Below are 13,975 nucleotides of genomic sequence, written 5' to 3' on the forward strand. Positions count from 1 at the left end.
TTCTGGTCTTGGACATGGGGGCTGCATGACGGTGTTTTGATGGACGGGGGCTTTCCAGCACAAAGGATCATTAGTAAGGCTGGTCCTGCTGGATGTTGGTTGGAGCACAAGGACCACTCCCTTAGGAGTGATGTACATACAGCAGTCAAAGACACTGGATCTGCTGAGACAATCCTAATTTCAAATACTCAGTTCCATGTGGCCATAAATACCCAAGTGTTTATCAGACTAACAGTTCTGAATTTTGTTCAGGAAGTCTAGTCTCTGTTGAAGTAAGTCAAGAGCCAGGTAGGAAGCAGAGTGTGTTGAGGGACACAAAACTAGGTTGATGGAAAAAGAAGTGAAAGGAAGGGACCGTCAAGTCCAACCTCGGTGCCGTGAATCAAAAAAACAGTCTATAAAGTGCGTAAAGAGGCCCACGCCAATTGTGTTGCCACTGTGTGAGATGGAAGGAACTTCCGGTTCTTGCCTACCTGCCAGAGCCCTCGTGGAATGTCTCCCCACCCCCACCCTACCCAGACCCACGTGCCCTCTGCCCCTCCCCCACTGCAGAACGTTTCAGCCACATTCTACTTTTATGATTCAAACCTGCCCCTCCTTCACTTGGATCCTGAGCGTCTGCTGAAGCAGGTCACTCTCTGGGTCCTGGTCTTGACTTTTCTCATTGAGGCTACCAGGCAGCAGTAGTCCGTGCCCAAGCCTGCAGGATGGCTTCAGAAGGAGGTAAGCCTATAGGCTGGGGGTGTGTTCTCAGAGACCCTGCCATCCCTCCCATCCTTCGGGTTCACTCGTGACACTCCACTGTGGGCACATAGTTGGACTGAAGTAGAGGGAGAAGAGAGCACTGGACACACAAGGACATTTCACCTGGGAGACTGGGGAGCCTGAAGAAACCTGAGACGGCACTGGGGAGGAGGGGTCATTGGAGGTGGATCAAGAGGAATCGCCCTGGCTATGGAGAAAGGATGGCAGCAGGCAGGTTGACTCTTTCTAGAAGGGAGACAAGCCACTTTGAAACGTGTGTGTAAGGATGTGTGTGATGTCCTGGTGGTGACACAGGGAGGGTCATGAGGAAAGCCTAGACCTGTCTTGTGTTCCTGAGGCACCTGAAGCTTGCCTCACCGTATCTTTCTAAGGGATTTGAACAGGAGCGTACTGTATCTAAGGGGGCCGTGGGGAGAGATGGTCTTGGTGAGAAAACTATTCAGTGGGGCTGTGTGTGGCCACAGCTGCAGTGAAGTGTCCTCTCCGAGAGCTAGGCAGGAGGTTACTCTAACTGCCGCAGCCCACACCTCGTCCACTCCTCCCAGCCCAGAGCTCACTTCTCAGTTCAGGTAACTGTTGCTTTGGATTCAACAGGGGATGGGCAACCGTGTAACTTCAGCCAAGAAAGGGCTCAGGTTCCTGAGTTGTTCTGAATTGTTCTTCCTTTTGTGGAATCGCAGTACTTCAGACCTACTTCATCTCGTCCAGTATCTCATGGTGGACCCTCAGGCTGCCTTGAGAGGAAGAGTTTGTTCATATTTCCTGTCACTCCTTCATGGACAGGGGACAGATGTGGAGTGGGGTTGTTTCGGGTGGAACGTCTGTGAAGGCTGCTTCCTCTTTTAAAGGGGGAAGGAGTGTAGCCCAGGGGCAGGAAGACGATCTTCTGTGTTCTTATTAAACGTCCTGTGACACCTGTTCTGATTAATTAGGTGCACCGTGGTGTGTACCTTGTTCTCCTGAACAGGGATGTGTTCCAGACAATTTGATCGCCATGGCAACTGGCTTATGCCTGCTTCTCAGATTGTCTTTCCGTTATTGGGAGCTGGAAGGGGAAGGACCACAGGCGGACTGTACTCCCATGACCAATGTAACATGACAATTCCCTGGCCCTTGTTTAATCCTCTGCAGCCATCACTGGCTGTGAAATGACAGAATCTAAGGGGCACGTGCCTACTTCTCACACACCACTCCCGCCACCCCCGCCTCCTAGGAACAGAACCCCTGAGTGATGACAGTGACTCTGGGCACTGGGGAGGGGGTGGCAGGACCTGGCCCATGTTACGTGTCTGCTGTGCGTTGTTCTGAGATGCAGGTGCATTGTGGGCCAGTGTTCTGGGTTTGTATCGGGATTCCATTAGAGAGATATTTTCCAGCATTTTGTTTTGTTTTGTGAGGCTAGGAAAGAAAGAGGGGATTTCTACTGAGCATCAGGAAAAGGAGGACTGAGGACGAGGTGGGGCCCTAATATTTTACACAATAGCTGTCCACAAAGGGCCTTTGGGTGCCTAGAACTTACTTTGGAGAAGGTCCCTACCTGCTAGTACGCCGGCTGAGGGGCATTTCTCACAGAGCGGATGTCCACACAGTTCCAGGTCTTGGGAGACAGCCTGTGAGGCTTAGGTGCCAGGGGGTGCCTTAGGGAGGCTCTCCAAGTCAGTGCTTGCTGAGGCGATTTCTTCTCGGCAGACAGGGGTCAGGGACCTTGGTGGATGGGCGCGGGGTCACCAGTGGAATAATTCTCAACTGGAGGTCAGGGCATGAAAATCACTGGAAGACATTTGCACGCTGCACAGTTTCCCTTGTCCAAGTGTCCCTCACCTGTGGAGATTTACACTCTGATGCCGCAGAAAGCCTCAGTGCCACGTGCCCATTCTCCTCCTGCATTCACTCCTTTCCTTTGCCTCCACAGCATCTGCAGTGCTGGGAACGGATATGACCATGACCCCCGGGGCCTCCTTGTCTACTTTCACGGCAGTGCCCTTCCCTCCACCCATTCCTGGCGCCCAGCACCGGCCACCCTGGCAGCAGCACCTGCCACGTCCCATCACGCCAGCATTCCCTCCTGGCAGCAGCCTGCTGTTGCCAGCTTTCCCCAGGACGCCTTTGGTGGCTAATGGTGGCCGTGGCCCCAGTGCCCCTGGGGCTTGCAACCTCACTGTCCAAGTCAGGTCACAAGGGAGGACAGTGGAGGTCCCCCAGACTCAGACCTTTGTCGTTACTCAGGCCCCCCTCAACTGGAGCGCTGCAGGGGCCCTCAGCAGGAGTGCTTCATGTCCTGCACCCGTATTCTTAGCAACCCCTGGGATGGGGACCGTTGTGACTGCTTCAGCTGTTGGAGTTAGTCAGGCTGGCAAGGGAGGCTGGACCCCAGGCTTTCCTCCTCAAGCTCCACCACCAGCTGCCCAGCTGGCCCCTATCATTCGCCCACTGAACTCTGGGCCATGGCCACATGGCACTTCCAGGGAGGGCCGCCTGGCCACCAACCAGTCCAACGCCTCTCTGGATGGCTCCTCTAACACCAAGAGCGAATACAGTAACTTCCTACGTTGGCAGCACGTCAAGCCCCTGGCCCGGAGACACTTTCACCTGAGTCCTGATGCAGAAGCTTTTTCCTGCTTTCTCATGTGAGTGAACGCTCAGGGGGTCCTGAGCTTATGGGAGCTTTTAGATAAAGAGGAACTGGGGATGGACTCGCACGTTAGGTTTCTAGGGATACTGGAAGGAAGGTGTGAGGGCGATGTCCGTGCTATGAGAAGGCACACTGTCGGTCACATGGGTGGGCCTGCCAGTCCATGACATCATGACTGACATGTGCCCCATCTCAACTGGCCCCACCACCCTGTGAGTCTGGTCAGCTTGCTCTTCCATGATTCTCATGGTAATATGGACTGAAGACTTGCAGTCAGAGAGGGTCGTGGTGTAAGGTGAGGAGACAAGGAGTGGATGGCGCACTCTCCTGTGGTGCCGTGTCCTTCATACAGGACTTGAGTGTACGTGGCCAGGGGAGGTCACTTCAGAGGAGGAGGAGGAGCGCGGGGCCCAGGAGAGCGCTTTCTGCATGCCTCCACTTCGTTGTGGAGAATTCCACGAGGAACAGGGTGATGGTAGAGCTCTCCTAAGGGCGTGGGCTCTCTCCCACTAGAGTTGTGAGCCTGGCAGGCATTTCCATCCTAAACTTCCGGTCCCTCGTAAAAAGGGGACAATTACACTTCACTCAGAGGACTGTGCAGAAGACTCCTTGGGCTAATCTATGAAGTGTTAGCAGATTGCTTGGCACATGCCACGCCTCATTGATGATAGTGATTTTTATTATGAAAATGCAGCCTTGAGGAGGAAAAGAGCTCCCCAAGGCACAATGTGCCAGCTCTAGCCTGGGAGTGGATGGTCATCCTTGAGTGAGTGTGAGGCGGTGACAGCAGTGGCCGGGAAGGCTTGTCTTTGCCCTCCCAGACACCTGCCTCTCACCCTCCTGTTGCTCAGTCATGCTGGGTTGAGTGATGTGTGGGTACATTGGCGGGTGGGGTCAGGCAGGTGGGGGCTGGGCTGGGCCCGGAGACTGACCCCGAGGGCTTACAGCCCAGTGCTTCGATCCCTGGCCCACCTGAATCCCACCATGCCGCTGGAGGAGGGACTGTGGAGGGCCGTGCAGGAATGGCGGCGCAGGAGCAACCTTGACCGGATGATCTACTACGAGACGGCGCAAAAGTGAGTCAGCGTCCTGGGCCCAGGGGCTGCGTGGAGGGTGAGGCGAGTGGGTGAGGGCAGGGTCTGGCCGTGGGGGTGCTCATCAGAGAGGACAGAGGAGAAGGGCTGTCACCCGGCACAGGGTCCCCGCAGCCCAGGGGCCCTACTGTCCCCCAGAAACCCATCCCTCACCTTGAGAGTTTGAGACTTCTGTCCTTCCTCCACCAGGAGCTCTGCCTTCCCCTGATTTTGACCTACCTTGCCTTGACATGAAGGTCTCAGGATGGGGCAGGGTGAAGCTGTGTGTCCAGTAGGGGTCCAACTCCGGCCATATGGGCTGGGCCGGGGAAAGAGCTCCACCTGCCAGCCTGCTGCTTCCTTAGTGGTGGGTGGCTGGCGGCCACTAACATAGATTTGGGACCACCTCTCCTCATGAAAAGTGCCCTGAGTGGGTACCCTGGCATCCCTGAAGAGGCTGGGGAAGCCAGCTGTCGTCGGCCCAAGGGTCTCCGGCCCTTCCAGTGTTTGCTCCATGGTAATCCCCTTGGTTTAAGAAACAAAAGCAAACAAACGGGCGCCTCTCAGAGGAAGGGAAGGCCTCTCCTCTAAGCTCAGCATCCACATCGTCTAGCCTCTCCTGGGCCCTGTCTCCAGGTCTATGTTCCAGGAGGCTCAGTCCTAGCCCAGTGTCCTGGATTCGGGCAAGGACCCCTGTGGGGAACACATGCCTGTTCCAGCATCTGGCTGTCAGCCCTTCATGTGGTTCTGGATGGGGACGGGGGCATGAGGAGGGTGCCCCCTGGGTCAGCCATGTGTCCCGTTGACCTGGTTCAATTCAGCGACCTGGGTCTATGCTGTTGCATGCCCTCCAGTGCTGGTGAGGCAGGAAGGGTCCCAGATCTTGTTATCACTTCCAGGAGCAGCTCTCTGCTGTGGACAGCACCTCACAGGGCCTTGACGGCCCCAAGGCGCATCCTCTCCCAGTGCCTCATTCTTGGCTGCCTTTGTTGGGCTCCAGAACCCAGGCCTTTTTCTCAGGGTGGCCTGTGCCTCCGTCACCCCCCAGGTTCATGGAATTTGCGGCCGAGGAGGAGACGCACATTCAGCATTTGCAGTGGATGCAGTGCGCGCAGGACCTGCCTCCTCCAGCCCCACCGAAGCTGGATCCTCGGGGGCCCCCAGCCCCGAAAGTGCGACTTCAGCCAGGCGCCCAGGTTCCCACTGGAGCTGAAGGCACAGGTAACAGGGGCCTAGGGTTGACCACCGTCCCCATGTGGATCCTTTTCTTTCAAGACAGGGGCATTGGTCTTTCAACCAAAACAGCCGCCGAGGCAGGGGGTGGGGGGGTGGGGTCTCAGCTGCCCTTTGTCACTACAGGCTATTGACTTGGTCACTTTTGTAACTCCTCTCACACCTCCCTGTCAAAGGACCCCACACTAAGTCTGCCTAAGAAGTAGGCTTGATGGGGAGACCCCTAGAAAATTGGAGGTTCCCCACTTCCTTACTTGTGACTCTCTTAGATGACCCCCTAACCTCCCCTCTCCAACTGTGCATGAGGCTTCAGATGGTCCTGACCCCTCCCACACCCACATCAACGTCCCCCAAACAATGCCCTCACCAACGTGCGCTCGGTGGTCAGAAGGTAGACCGGGAGTCCCTCACCTTCCTTCCCTTCCTCCTGCTCTGCCTCAGCCTGTGCTCCCAGGATGTCCGGCCCCAGGGCCCAGCCCTCGCACCCGAAGCCACACAGATCCCAGCGGACCCCGGAGCCCAAGGCGCCCAAGGAGATTCCCCCTGAGGCTGTGAGGGAGGATGTGGACAGGATGGAGGCGCTGGTGGGGCCCGTCCACTCAGCCACAGGCAAGTCAGCCACAGGCAATTCAGATGCAGAATGTGGAAAGGCCGGAAATGAGCTGAAGCAGGAAGAGGACGACACCTACTTGGACCCGTGTCTCTTGAGCTACATTGACGAGCTGCGTTCCCAGGAAGACTCTGTCACCAAGGTAGGCTGGGCCTGGAGCCTGGGGTCTACAAGATGCCAGGGCATGGAACTCTCAGCACCCAAGATCTGGGTTCTGCTCAGGCCGATGGGACTTAAGCTCAGCTCCTTGTTCCTGAGCCTGGTGTTAGGGGAGGTTTACGCAGATGTATGTGTGTATATGTTTGTTTCTGTGTGTATGCCTTTGTGTGTCTGTGTATGTGCATCTGTATATGTGCTCTTTTGTGTGTGACTGTGTATGTGCATGTTTGTGTGTGTGTGTGTGTGTGTGTGTGTGTGTGTGTGTGTGTGCTGACCATCCCCGCCTTGTGGAGGAGAGTGGGGGTGGGTCTCTGCTTTTCACTTTCCCTCCGGGTCTTCTTGTGTCACAGGCCACTCCTGGCCAAGGATGCTCACAGCCTCTTCTTTCTGTCCGAGGTGGAGGCAGTCATTCCCCCTCGATTCCCGGCAGAATTGTCTTCCCCAGACCCACAGCTGGATGTCTCAGCCCTTGCTGAGGAGCTGAAGCAGGAGGAAGGACTCACCCCTGAAGAAGTGAGCCAGGGGAGGGAGAGGGACACTTAGGGAGCCAGGGGACTCCAGGGGAGGGGGGACCCCAGGTGATCCAGGGGACAGGGGAAACCAGGTGGCCCAGGGGAGCCAGAGGAGGGAGGGATCGCAGGTAGAACAGGGGAGACAAGGGACACCCAGGAAGACCAGGGCACGGAGGGACCGCAGTGAGCAGGGGAGAGGTAGGGCCCCAGAGCAGGAGGCCCACATGGCTCTGTCCATCCCTTCCCTGCCTCGGAGGCCTGGCATGGGGAAGGGCCCTCTCTGGGGTGGGTGCAGCGCAGGGTGATAGGAAGGAGAGGATGGGGAGCCGGGAGCGGAGGGAAGGACACACAGCTGGGAATAAGGTGCAGGAGGATGGCAGGAATGCCACCGTGTCTGTATTTGGAGTCTAGTCCTGGGGTCACCCGTCCCCTCCTCCCCCCCAGGGCCATTGTCCCACTGCCCAGTGCTCCTCCTCTCACACGTGCACGTGGAGCCGTCACTGTCCTCCTCCCTCCTACCAGCTGGTGCAGAAACGACTCCTGGCCTTGAAAGAGGACGAGGGTGGGCCGGCAGCCCCGAGCCACAGTGCACCCGGAATGGGCTCAAGTCCTTCTGAGTCCCACGCTGGCCAAGGTGCCCAGAGGCACGACCAAGACCGCCATCGAGGGGTCAGTGATGAAGCCTGCCCACCAGAGATTGATTTTGAGGCTCTTCATAGGCCCATCCGAGCAGACACTGGCCCGTTCGGGCCCAAAGTCTTTATTCCCTCTCGAGGACGTCAGGCTGGCAAGGGAGGCTGGACCCCCGGCTATCCTGCTCAAGCTCCACCACCAGCTGCCCAGCTGGCCCCTATCATTCGCCCAGTGAACTCTGGGCCATGGCCACATGGCATTTCCAGGGAGGGCCGCCTGGCCACCAACCAGTCCAACGCCTCGCAGGATGGCTCCTCTAACACCAAGAGCGAGTACAGTAACTTCCTACGTTGGCAGCACATCAAGCCCCTGGCCCGGAGACACTTTCACCTGAGTCCTGATGCAGAAGCTTTTTCCTGCTTTCTCATGTGAGTGAACGCTCAGAGGGTCCTAAGCTTATGGGAGCTTTTAGATAAAGAGGAACTGGGGATGGACTCGCACGTTAGGTTTCTAGGGATACTGGAAGGAAGGTGTGAGGGCGATGTCCGTGCTATGAGAAGGCACACTGTCGGTCACATGGGTGGGCCTGCCAGTCCATGACATCATGACTGACATGTGCCCCATCTCAACTGGCCCCACCACCCTGTGAGTCTGGTCAGCTTGCTCTTCCATGATTCTCATGGTAATATGGACTGAAGACTTGCAGTCAGAGAAGGTCGAGGTGTAAGGTGAGGAGCCAAGGAGTGGATGCCGCACTCTCCTGTGGTGCCGTGTCCTTCATACAGGACTTGAGTGTACGTGGCCAGGGGAGGTCACTTCAGAGGAGGAGGAGGAGCGCGGGGCCCAGGAGAGCGCTTTCTGCATGCCTCCACTTCGTTGTGGAGAATTCCACGAGGAACAGGGTGATGGTAGAGCTCTCCTAAGGGCGTGGGCTCTCTCCCACTAGAGTTGTGAACCTGGCAGGCATTTCCATCCTAAACCTCCGGTCCCTCGTAAAAGGGGGACAATTACACTTCACTCAGAGGACTGTGCAGAAGACTCCTTGGGCTAATCTATGAAGTGTTAGCAGATTGCTTGGCACATGCCACGCCTCATTGATGATAGTGATTTTTATTATGAAAATGCAGCCTTGAGGAGGAAAAGAGCTCCCCAAGGCACAATGTGCCAGCTCTAGCCTGGGAGTGGATGGTCATCCTTGAGTGAGTGTGAGGCGGTGACAGCAGTGGCCGGGAAGGCTTGTCTTTGTCCTCCCAGACACCTGCCTCTCACCCTCCTGTTGCTCAGTCATGCTGGGTTGAGTGATGTGTGGGTACATTGGCGGGTGGGGTCAGGCAGGTGGGGGCTGGGCTGGTCCCGGAGACTGACCCCGAGGGCTTACAGCCCAGTGCTTCGATCCCTGGCCCACCTGAATCCCACCATGCCGCTGGAGGAGGGACTGTGGAGGGCCGTGCAGGAATGGCGGCGCAGGAGCAACCTTGACCGGATGATCTACTACGAGACGGCGCAAAAGTGAGTCAGCGTCCTGGGCCCAGGGGCTGCGTGGAGGGTGAGGCGAGTGGGTGAGGGCAGGGTCTGGCCGTGGGGGTGCTCATCAGAGAGGACAGAGGAGAAGGGCTGTCACCCAGCACAGGGTCCCCGCAGCCCAGGGGCCCTACTGTCCTCCAGAAACCCCTCCTTCACCTTGAGAGTTTGAGACTTCTGTCCTTCCTCCACCAGGAGCTCTGCCCTCCCCTGATTTTGACCTACCCTTACCTTGACATGAAGGTCTCAGGACGGGGCAGGGTGAAGCTGTGAGTCCAGTAGGGGTCCAACTCCGGCCATATGGGCTGGGCCGGGGAAAGAGCTCCACCTGCCAGCCTGCTGCTTCCTTAGTGGTGGGTGGCTGGCGGCCACTAACATAGATTTGGGACCACCTCTCCTCATGAAAAGTGCCCTGAGTGGGTACCCTGGCATCCCTGAAGAGGCTGGGGAAGCCAGCTGTCGTCGGCCCAAGGGTCTCTGGCCCTTCCAGTGTTTGCTCCATGGTAATCCCCTTGGTTTAAGAAACAAAAGCAAACAAACGAGCGCCTCTCAGAGGAAGGGAAGGCCTCTCCTCTAAGCTCAGCATCCACATCGTCCAGCCTCTCCTGGGCCCTGTCTCCAGGTCTATGTTCCAGGAGGCTCAGTCCTAGCCCAGTGTCCTGGATTCGGGCAAGGACCCCTGTGGGGAACACATGCCTGTTCCAGCCTCTGGCTGTCAGCCCTTCATGTGGTTCTGGATGGGGACGGGGGCATGAGGAGGGTGCCCCCTGGGTCAGCCATGTGTCCCGTTGACCTGGTTCAATTCAGCGACCTGGGTCTATGCTGTTGCATGCCCTCCAGTGCTGGTGAGGCAGGAAGGGTCCCAGATCTTGTTATCACTTCCAGGAGCAGCTCTCTGCTGTGGACAGCACCTCACAGGGCCTTGACGGCCCCAAGGCACATCCTCTCCCAGTGCCTCATTCTTGGCTGCCTTTGTTGGGCTCCAGAACCCAGGCCTTTTTCTCAGGGTGGCCTGTGCCTCCGTCACCCCCCAGGTTCATGGAATTTGCGGCCGAGGAGGAGACGCACATTCAGCATTTGCAGTGGATGCAGTGCGCGCAGGACCTGCCTCCTCCAGCCCCACCGAAGCTGGATCCTCGGGGGCCCCCAGCCCCGAAAGTGCGACTTCAGCCAGGCGCCCAGGTTCCCACTGGAGCTGAAGGCACAGGTAACAGGGGCCTAGGGTTGACCACCGTCCCCATGTGGATCCTTTTCTTTCAAGACAGGGGCATTGGTCTTTCAACCAAAACAGTCGCCGAGGCGGGGGGTGGGGGCGTGGGGTCTCAGCTGCCCTTTGTCACTACGGGCTATTGACTTGGTCAGTTTTGTAACTCCTCTCACACCTCCCTGTCAAAGGACCCCACACTAAGTCTGCCTAAGAAGTAGGCTTGATGGGGAGACCCCTAGAAAATTGGAGGTTCCCCACTTCCTTACTTGTGACTCTCTTAGATGACCCCCTAACCTCCCCTCTCCAAATGTGCATGAGGCTTCAGATGGTCCTGACCCCTCCCACACCCACATCAACGTCCCCCAAACAATGCCCTCACCAACGTGCGCTCGGTGGTCAGAAGGTGGACCGGGAGTCCCTCACCTTCCTTCCCTTCCTCCTGCTCTGCCTCAGCCTGTGCTCCCAGGATGTCCGGCCCCAGGGCCCAGCCCTCGCACCCGAAGCCACACAGATCCCAGCGGACCCCGGAGCCCAAGGCGCCCAAGGAGATTCCCCCTGAGGCTGTGAGGGAGGATGTGGACAGGATGGAGGCGCTGGTGGGGCCCGTCCACTCAGCCACAGGCAAGTCAGCCACAGGCAATTCAGATGCAGAATGTGGAAAGGCCGGAAATGAGCTGAAGCAGGAAGAGGACGACACCTACTTGGACCCGTGTCTCTTGAGCTACATTGACGAGCTGCGTTCCCAGGAAGACTCTGTCACCAAGGTAGGCTGGGCCTGGAGCCTGGGGTCTACAAGATGCCAGGGCATGGAACTCTCAGCACCCAAGATCTGAGTTCTGCTCAGGCCGATGGGACTTAAGCTCAGCTCCTTGTTCCTGAGCCTGGTGTTAGGGGAGGTTTACGCAGATGTATGTGTGTATATGTTTGTGTCTGTGTGTATGCCTTTGTGTGTCTGTGTATGTGCATCTGTATATGTGCTCTTTTGTGTGTGACTGTGTATGTGCATGTTTGTGTGTGTGTGTGTGTGTGTGTGTGTGTGTGTGTGTGTGTGTGCTGACCATCCCTGCCTTGTGGAGGAGAGTGGGGGTGGGTCTCTGCTTTTCACTTTCCCTCCTGGTCTTCTTGTGTCACAGGCCACTCCTGGCCAAGGATGCTCACAGCCTCTTCTTTCTGTCCGAGGTGGAGGCAGTCATTCCCCCTCGATTCCCGGCAGAATTGTCTTCCCCAGACCCACAGCTGGATGTCTCAGCCCTTGCTGAGGAGCTGAAGCAGGAGGAAGGACTCACCCCTGAAGAAGTGAGCCAGGGGAGGGAGAGGGACACTTAGGGAGCCAGGGGACTCCAGGGGAGGGGGGACCCCAGGTGATCCAGGGGACAGGGGAAACCAGGTGGCCCAGGGGAGCCAGAGGAGGGAGGGATCGCAGGTAGAACAGGGGAGACAAGGGACACCCAGGAAGACCAGGGCACGGAGGGACCGCAGTGAGCAGGGGAGAGGTAGGGCCCCAGAGCAGGAGGCCCACATGGCTCTGTCCATCCCTTCCCTGCCTCGGAGGCCTGGCATGGGGAAGGGCCCTCTCTGGGGTGGGTGCAGCGCAGGGTGATAGGAAGGAGAGGATGGGGAGCCGGGAGCGGAGGGAAGGACACACAGCTGGGAATAAGGTGCAGGAGGATGGCAGGAATGCCACCGTGTCTGTATTTGGAGTCTAGTCCTGGGGTCACCCGTCCCCTCCTCCCCCCCAGGGCCATTGTCCCACTGCCCAGTGCTCCTCCTCTCACACGTGCGCGTGGAGCCGTCACTGTCCTCCTCCCTCCTACCAGCTGGTGCAGAAACGACTCCTGGCCTTGAAAGAGGACGAGGGTGGGCCGGCAGCCCCGAGCCACAGTGCACCCGGAATGGGCTCAAGTCCTTCTGAGTCCCACGCTGGCCAAGGTGCCCAGAGGCACGACCAAGACCGCCATCGAGGGGTCAGTGATGAAGCCTGCCCACCAGAGATTGATTTTGAGGCTCTTCATAGGCCCATCCGAGCAGACACTGGCCCGTTCGGGCCCAAAGTCTTTGTTCCCTCTCGAGGACGTCAGGAGGTCTCTCCATCCAGGGCCGGGCGGCCCTCCCCTCCCCAGGGTCAAAGGCGCACTGGCCCTCGAGTGGGACCCAGGGATGCCTCTGTTCTCAGAGAGGCGTCTCCTGTTCGGGAGGCCCGAGGGCCCAGGGACGCGGCCAGTGAGGACGAGGAGGCGCTCCCCAGCCTGGCCTCCCTCTTTGCCTCTCCGCAGAGCCTGCCGCCTTGCCGGCGGTCCCAGAGTCCTGCCCCTGCCTCAGGCCTGGCCTCCTCTGGAGGTTGGGGGGCCCAGAGTGCTCCCCAGGCCCCCGCCCCTCAGAGAAGGGGCCCCAGCCCAGCTCCACCAGCCGCTCCCAAGTCGAGGAAGCGGGCTCTGTGTGGGCGCCCAGCCGCTGCTGAGAAGCTGCCCATCCCCGGGGCTGCCCACGGGGTCTCTGCGAGGCCAGCCTTGGCTCTGGGGCTGGCTCGCCCCTCACAGCCGAGAAAGAGAAAGCGTGACCCGTTTGTCACAGGGAAGAAGAGGAACAGGAAGAGGAAGCGCTGCAGCCAGTAGGGAACATCCGGGCCGGCCCTCCAGGGCGAGCCCCCAGGGCGGCCCCCAGGGGAGCCTAGGGGCTCCTCCTCACCCCAGAGCTGATCCTGGGATTGTGGGGGGTTAGGGAGGTGGGGGAGGTGGGTGTGGGCAGGACCTTTGGAGTGATGTATGAAAATTGTGAATAAAGATAGTTTTGGTGGGAAATGCTCTCAGGCCACTGTCATCTTCTCCGTGTGGAGCTGCTCCACAGAGAGCGATCCTGAGGGGAAGGAAGGGTGAGGGAGGTCACAGGAGCTATGGATCTACAGGTGACCAAACCTTTCCTCCACATAGTCAAGGACTCCTCAGGCTGCCCCTGGGAACGCACAGCTCTCACTTTCCCCAGGGACCCCCTCATCATCCCCTTCTCTAAAGCCTGCTTGGCTAGGGGCCTTCTGGGGCATCTGTAGCATCTTCTGCATCCCTGAACCGTCTGGGGAGGGAGAGCTGCTTTTGTGCCTCTCAGCCCTCTGGACACTAACCAGTTTCTAGGACGGAGCCTGGAGACGGCCCTTGTCTATATGGAGCTTCTCTCTGCTTCCCTGAAGTGGCCAGGCGATGGCGCTGGGGTGACCCTCCGCTCATCCAGGGTTTCCTGTGTGGGTGGCCTGACCAGAGAGGAAAAGTCTTGGCCATGGGGACAGGACTGTCTGCCTGGTCGTAGCGGGAGCGTTCTCTAGTCCCACTGGGATTACTGCAATGTGGAGCGTGGTTGAGGCAGCTACCTCTTAATCCCAATGAGGCTGCAACAAGGGGAATGGGCGCAGGGAAGTTCATGGGGCACCTGTTACAGGTGTGTATAAGGGTAGTGACAGTGGGGCCCCTTTGTGGGACTTGTGGGATTTCTGTGCAGCAGCATCTCGTTCAACTGAGGGAGGAGGACCCATCTGGCTGTGGCTGTGGGGACTGGCCTTAGGGGCCTAGGGGTGTGCAAAGACACCCCAGAACTACTGTCCCTTCCCTTTCCACCCATGGCTGGTCATGTGTGTGTACTGGT

General features: G+C 58.2%; 1 protein-coding gene across 2 annotated transcripts in view; it reads left to right on the plus strand.

The window, feature by feature from the left end:
- LOC309628258 (NUT family member 2G-like) overlaps nt 1-13,050 on the plus strand; it is a 66,385-nt gene extending 53,335 nt beyond the window's left edge. Inside the window, exons 2-12 of one of the 2 annotated variants that reach the window (XM_082391103.1) lie at nt 2,678-3,392; nt 4,345-4,473; nt 5,519-5,691; nt 6,145-6,455; nt 6,869-6,985; nt 7,924-8,045; nt 8,998-9,126; nt 10,173-10,345; nt 10,799-11,109; nt 11,525-11,641; nt 12,085-13,050. In XM_082391103.1, coding sequence (XP_082247229.1) covers nt 2,678-3,392; nt 4,345-4,473; nt 5,519-5,691; nt 6,145-6,455; nt 6,869-6,985; nt 7,924-8,045; nt 8,998-9,126; nt 10,173-10,345; nt 10,799-11,109; nt 11,525-11,641; nt 12,085-12,957 — 3,170 coding nt within the window. In that variant the 3' untranslated portion in view covers nt 12,958-13,050. The remainder of the gene's footprint in view (nt 1-2,677; nt 3,393-4,344; nt 4,474-5,518; nt 5,692-6,144; nt 6,456-6,868; nt 6,986-7,923; nt 8,046-8,997; nt 9,127-10,172; nt 10,346-10,798; nt 11,110-11,524; nt 11,642-12,084) is intronic. The other variant, XM_082391104.1, reaches the window with a different exon arrangement.
- Nucleotides 13,051-13,975: the final 925 nt, after the last annotated feature.

Source organism: Balaenoptera borealis, assembly GCF_965194805.1.
Source record: "Balaenoptera borealis genome assembly, chromosome: 4".
NCBI classification, from domain to species: Eukaryota; Metazoa; Chordata; class Mammalia; order Artiodactyla; family Balaenopteridae; genus Balaenoptera; species Balaenoptera borealis.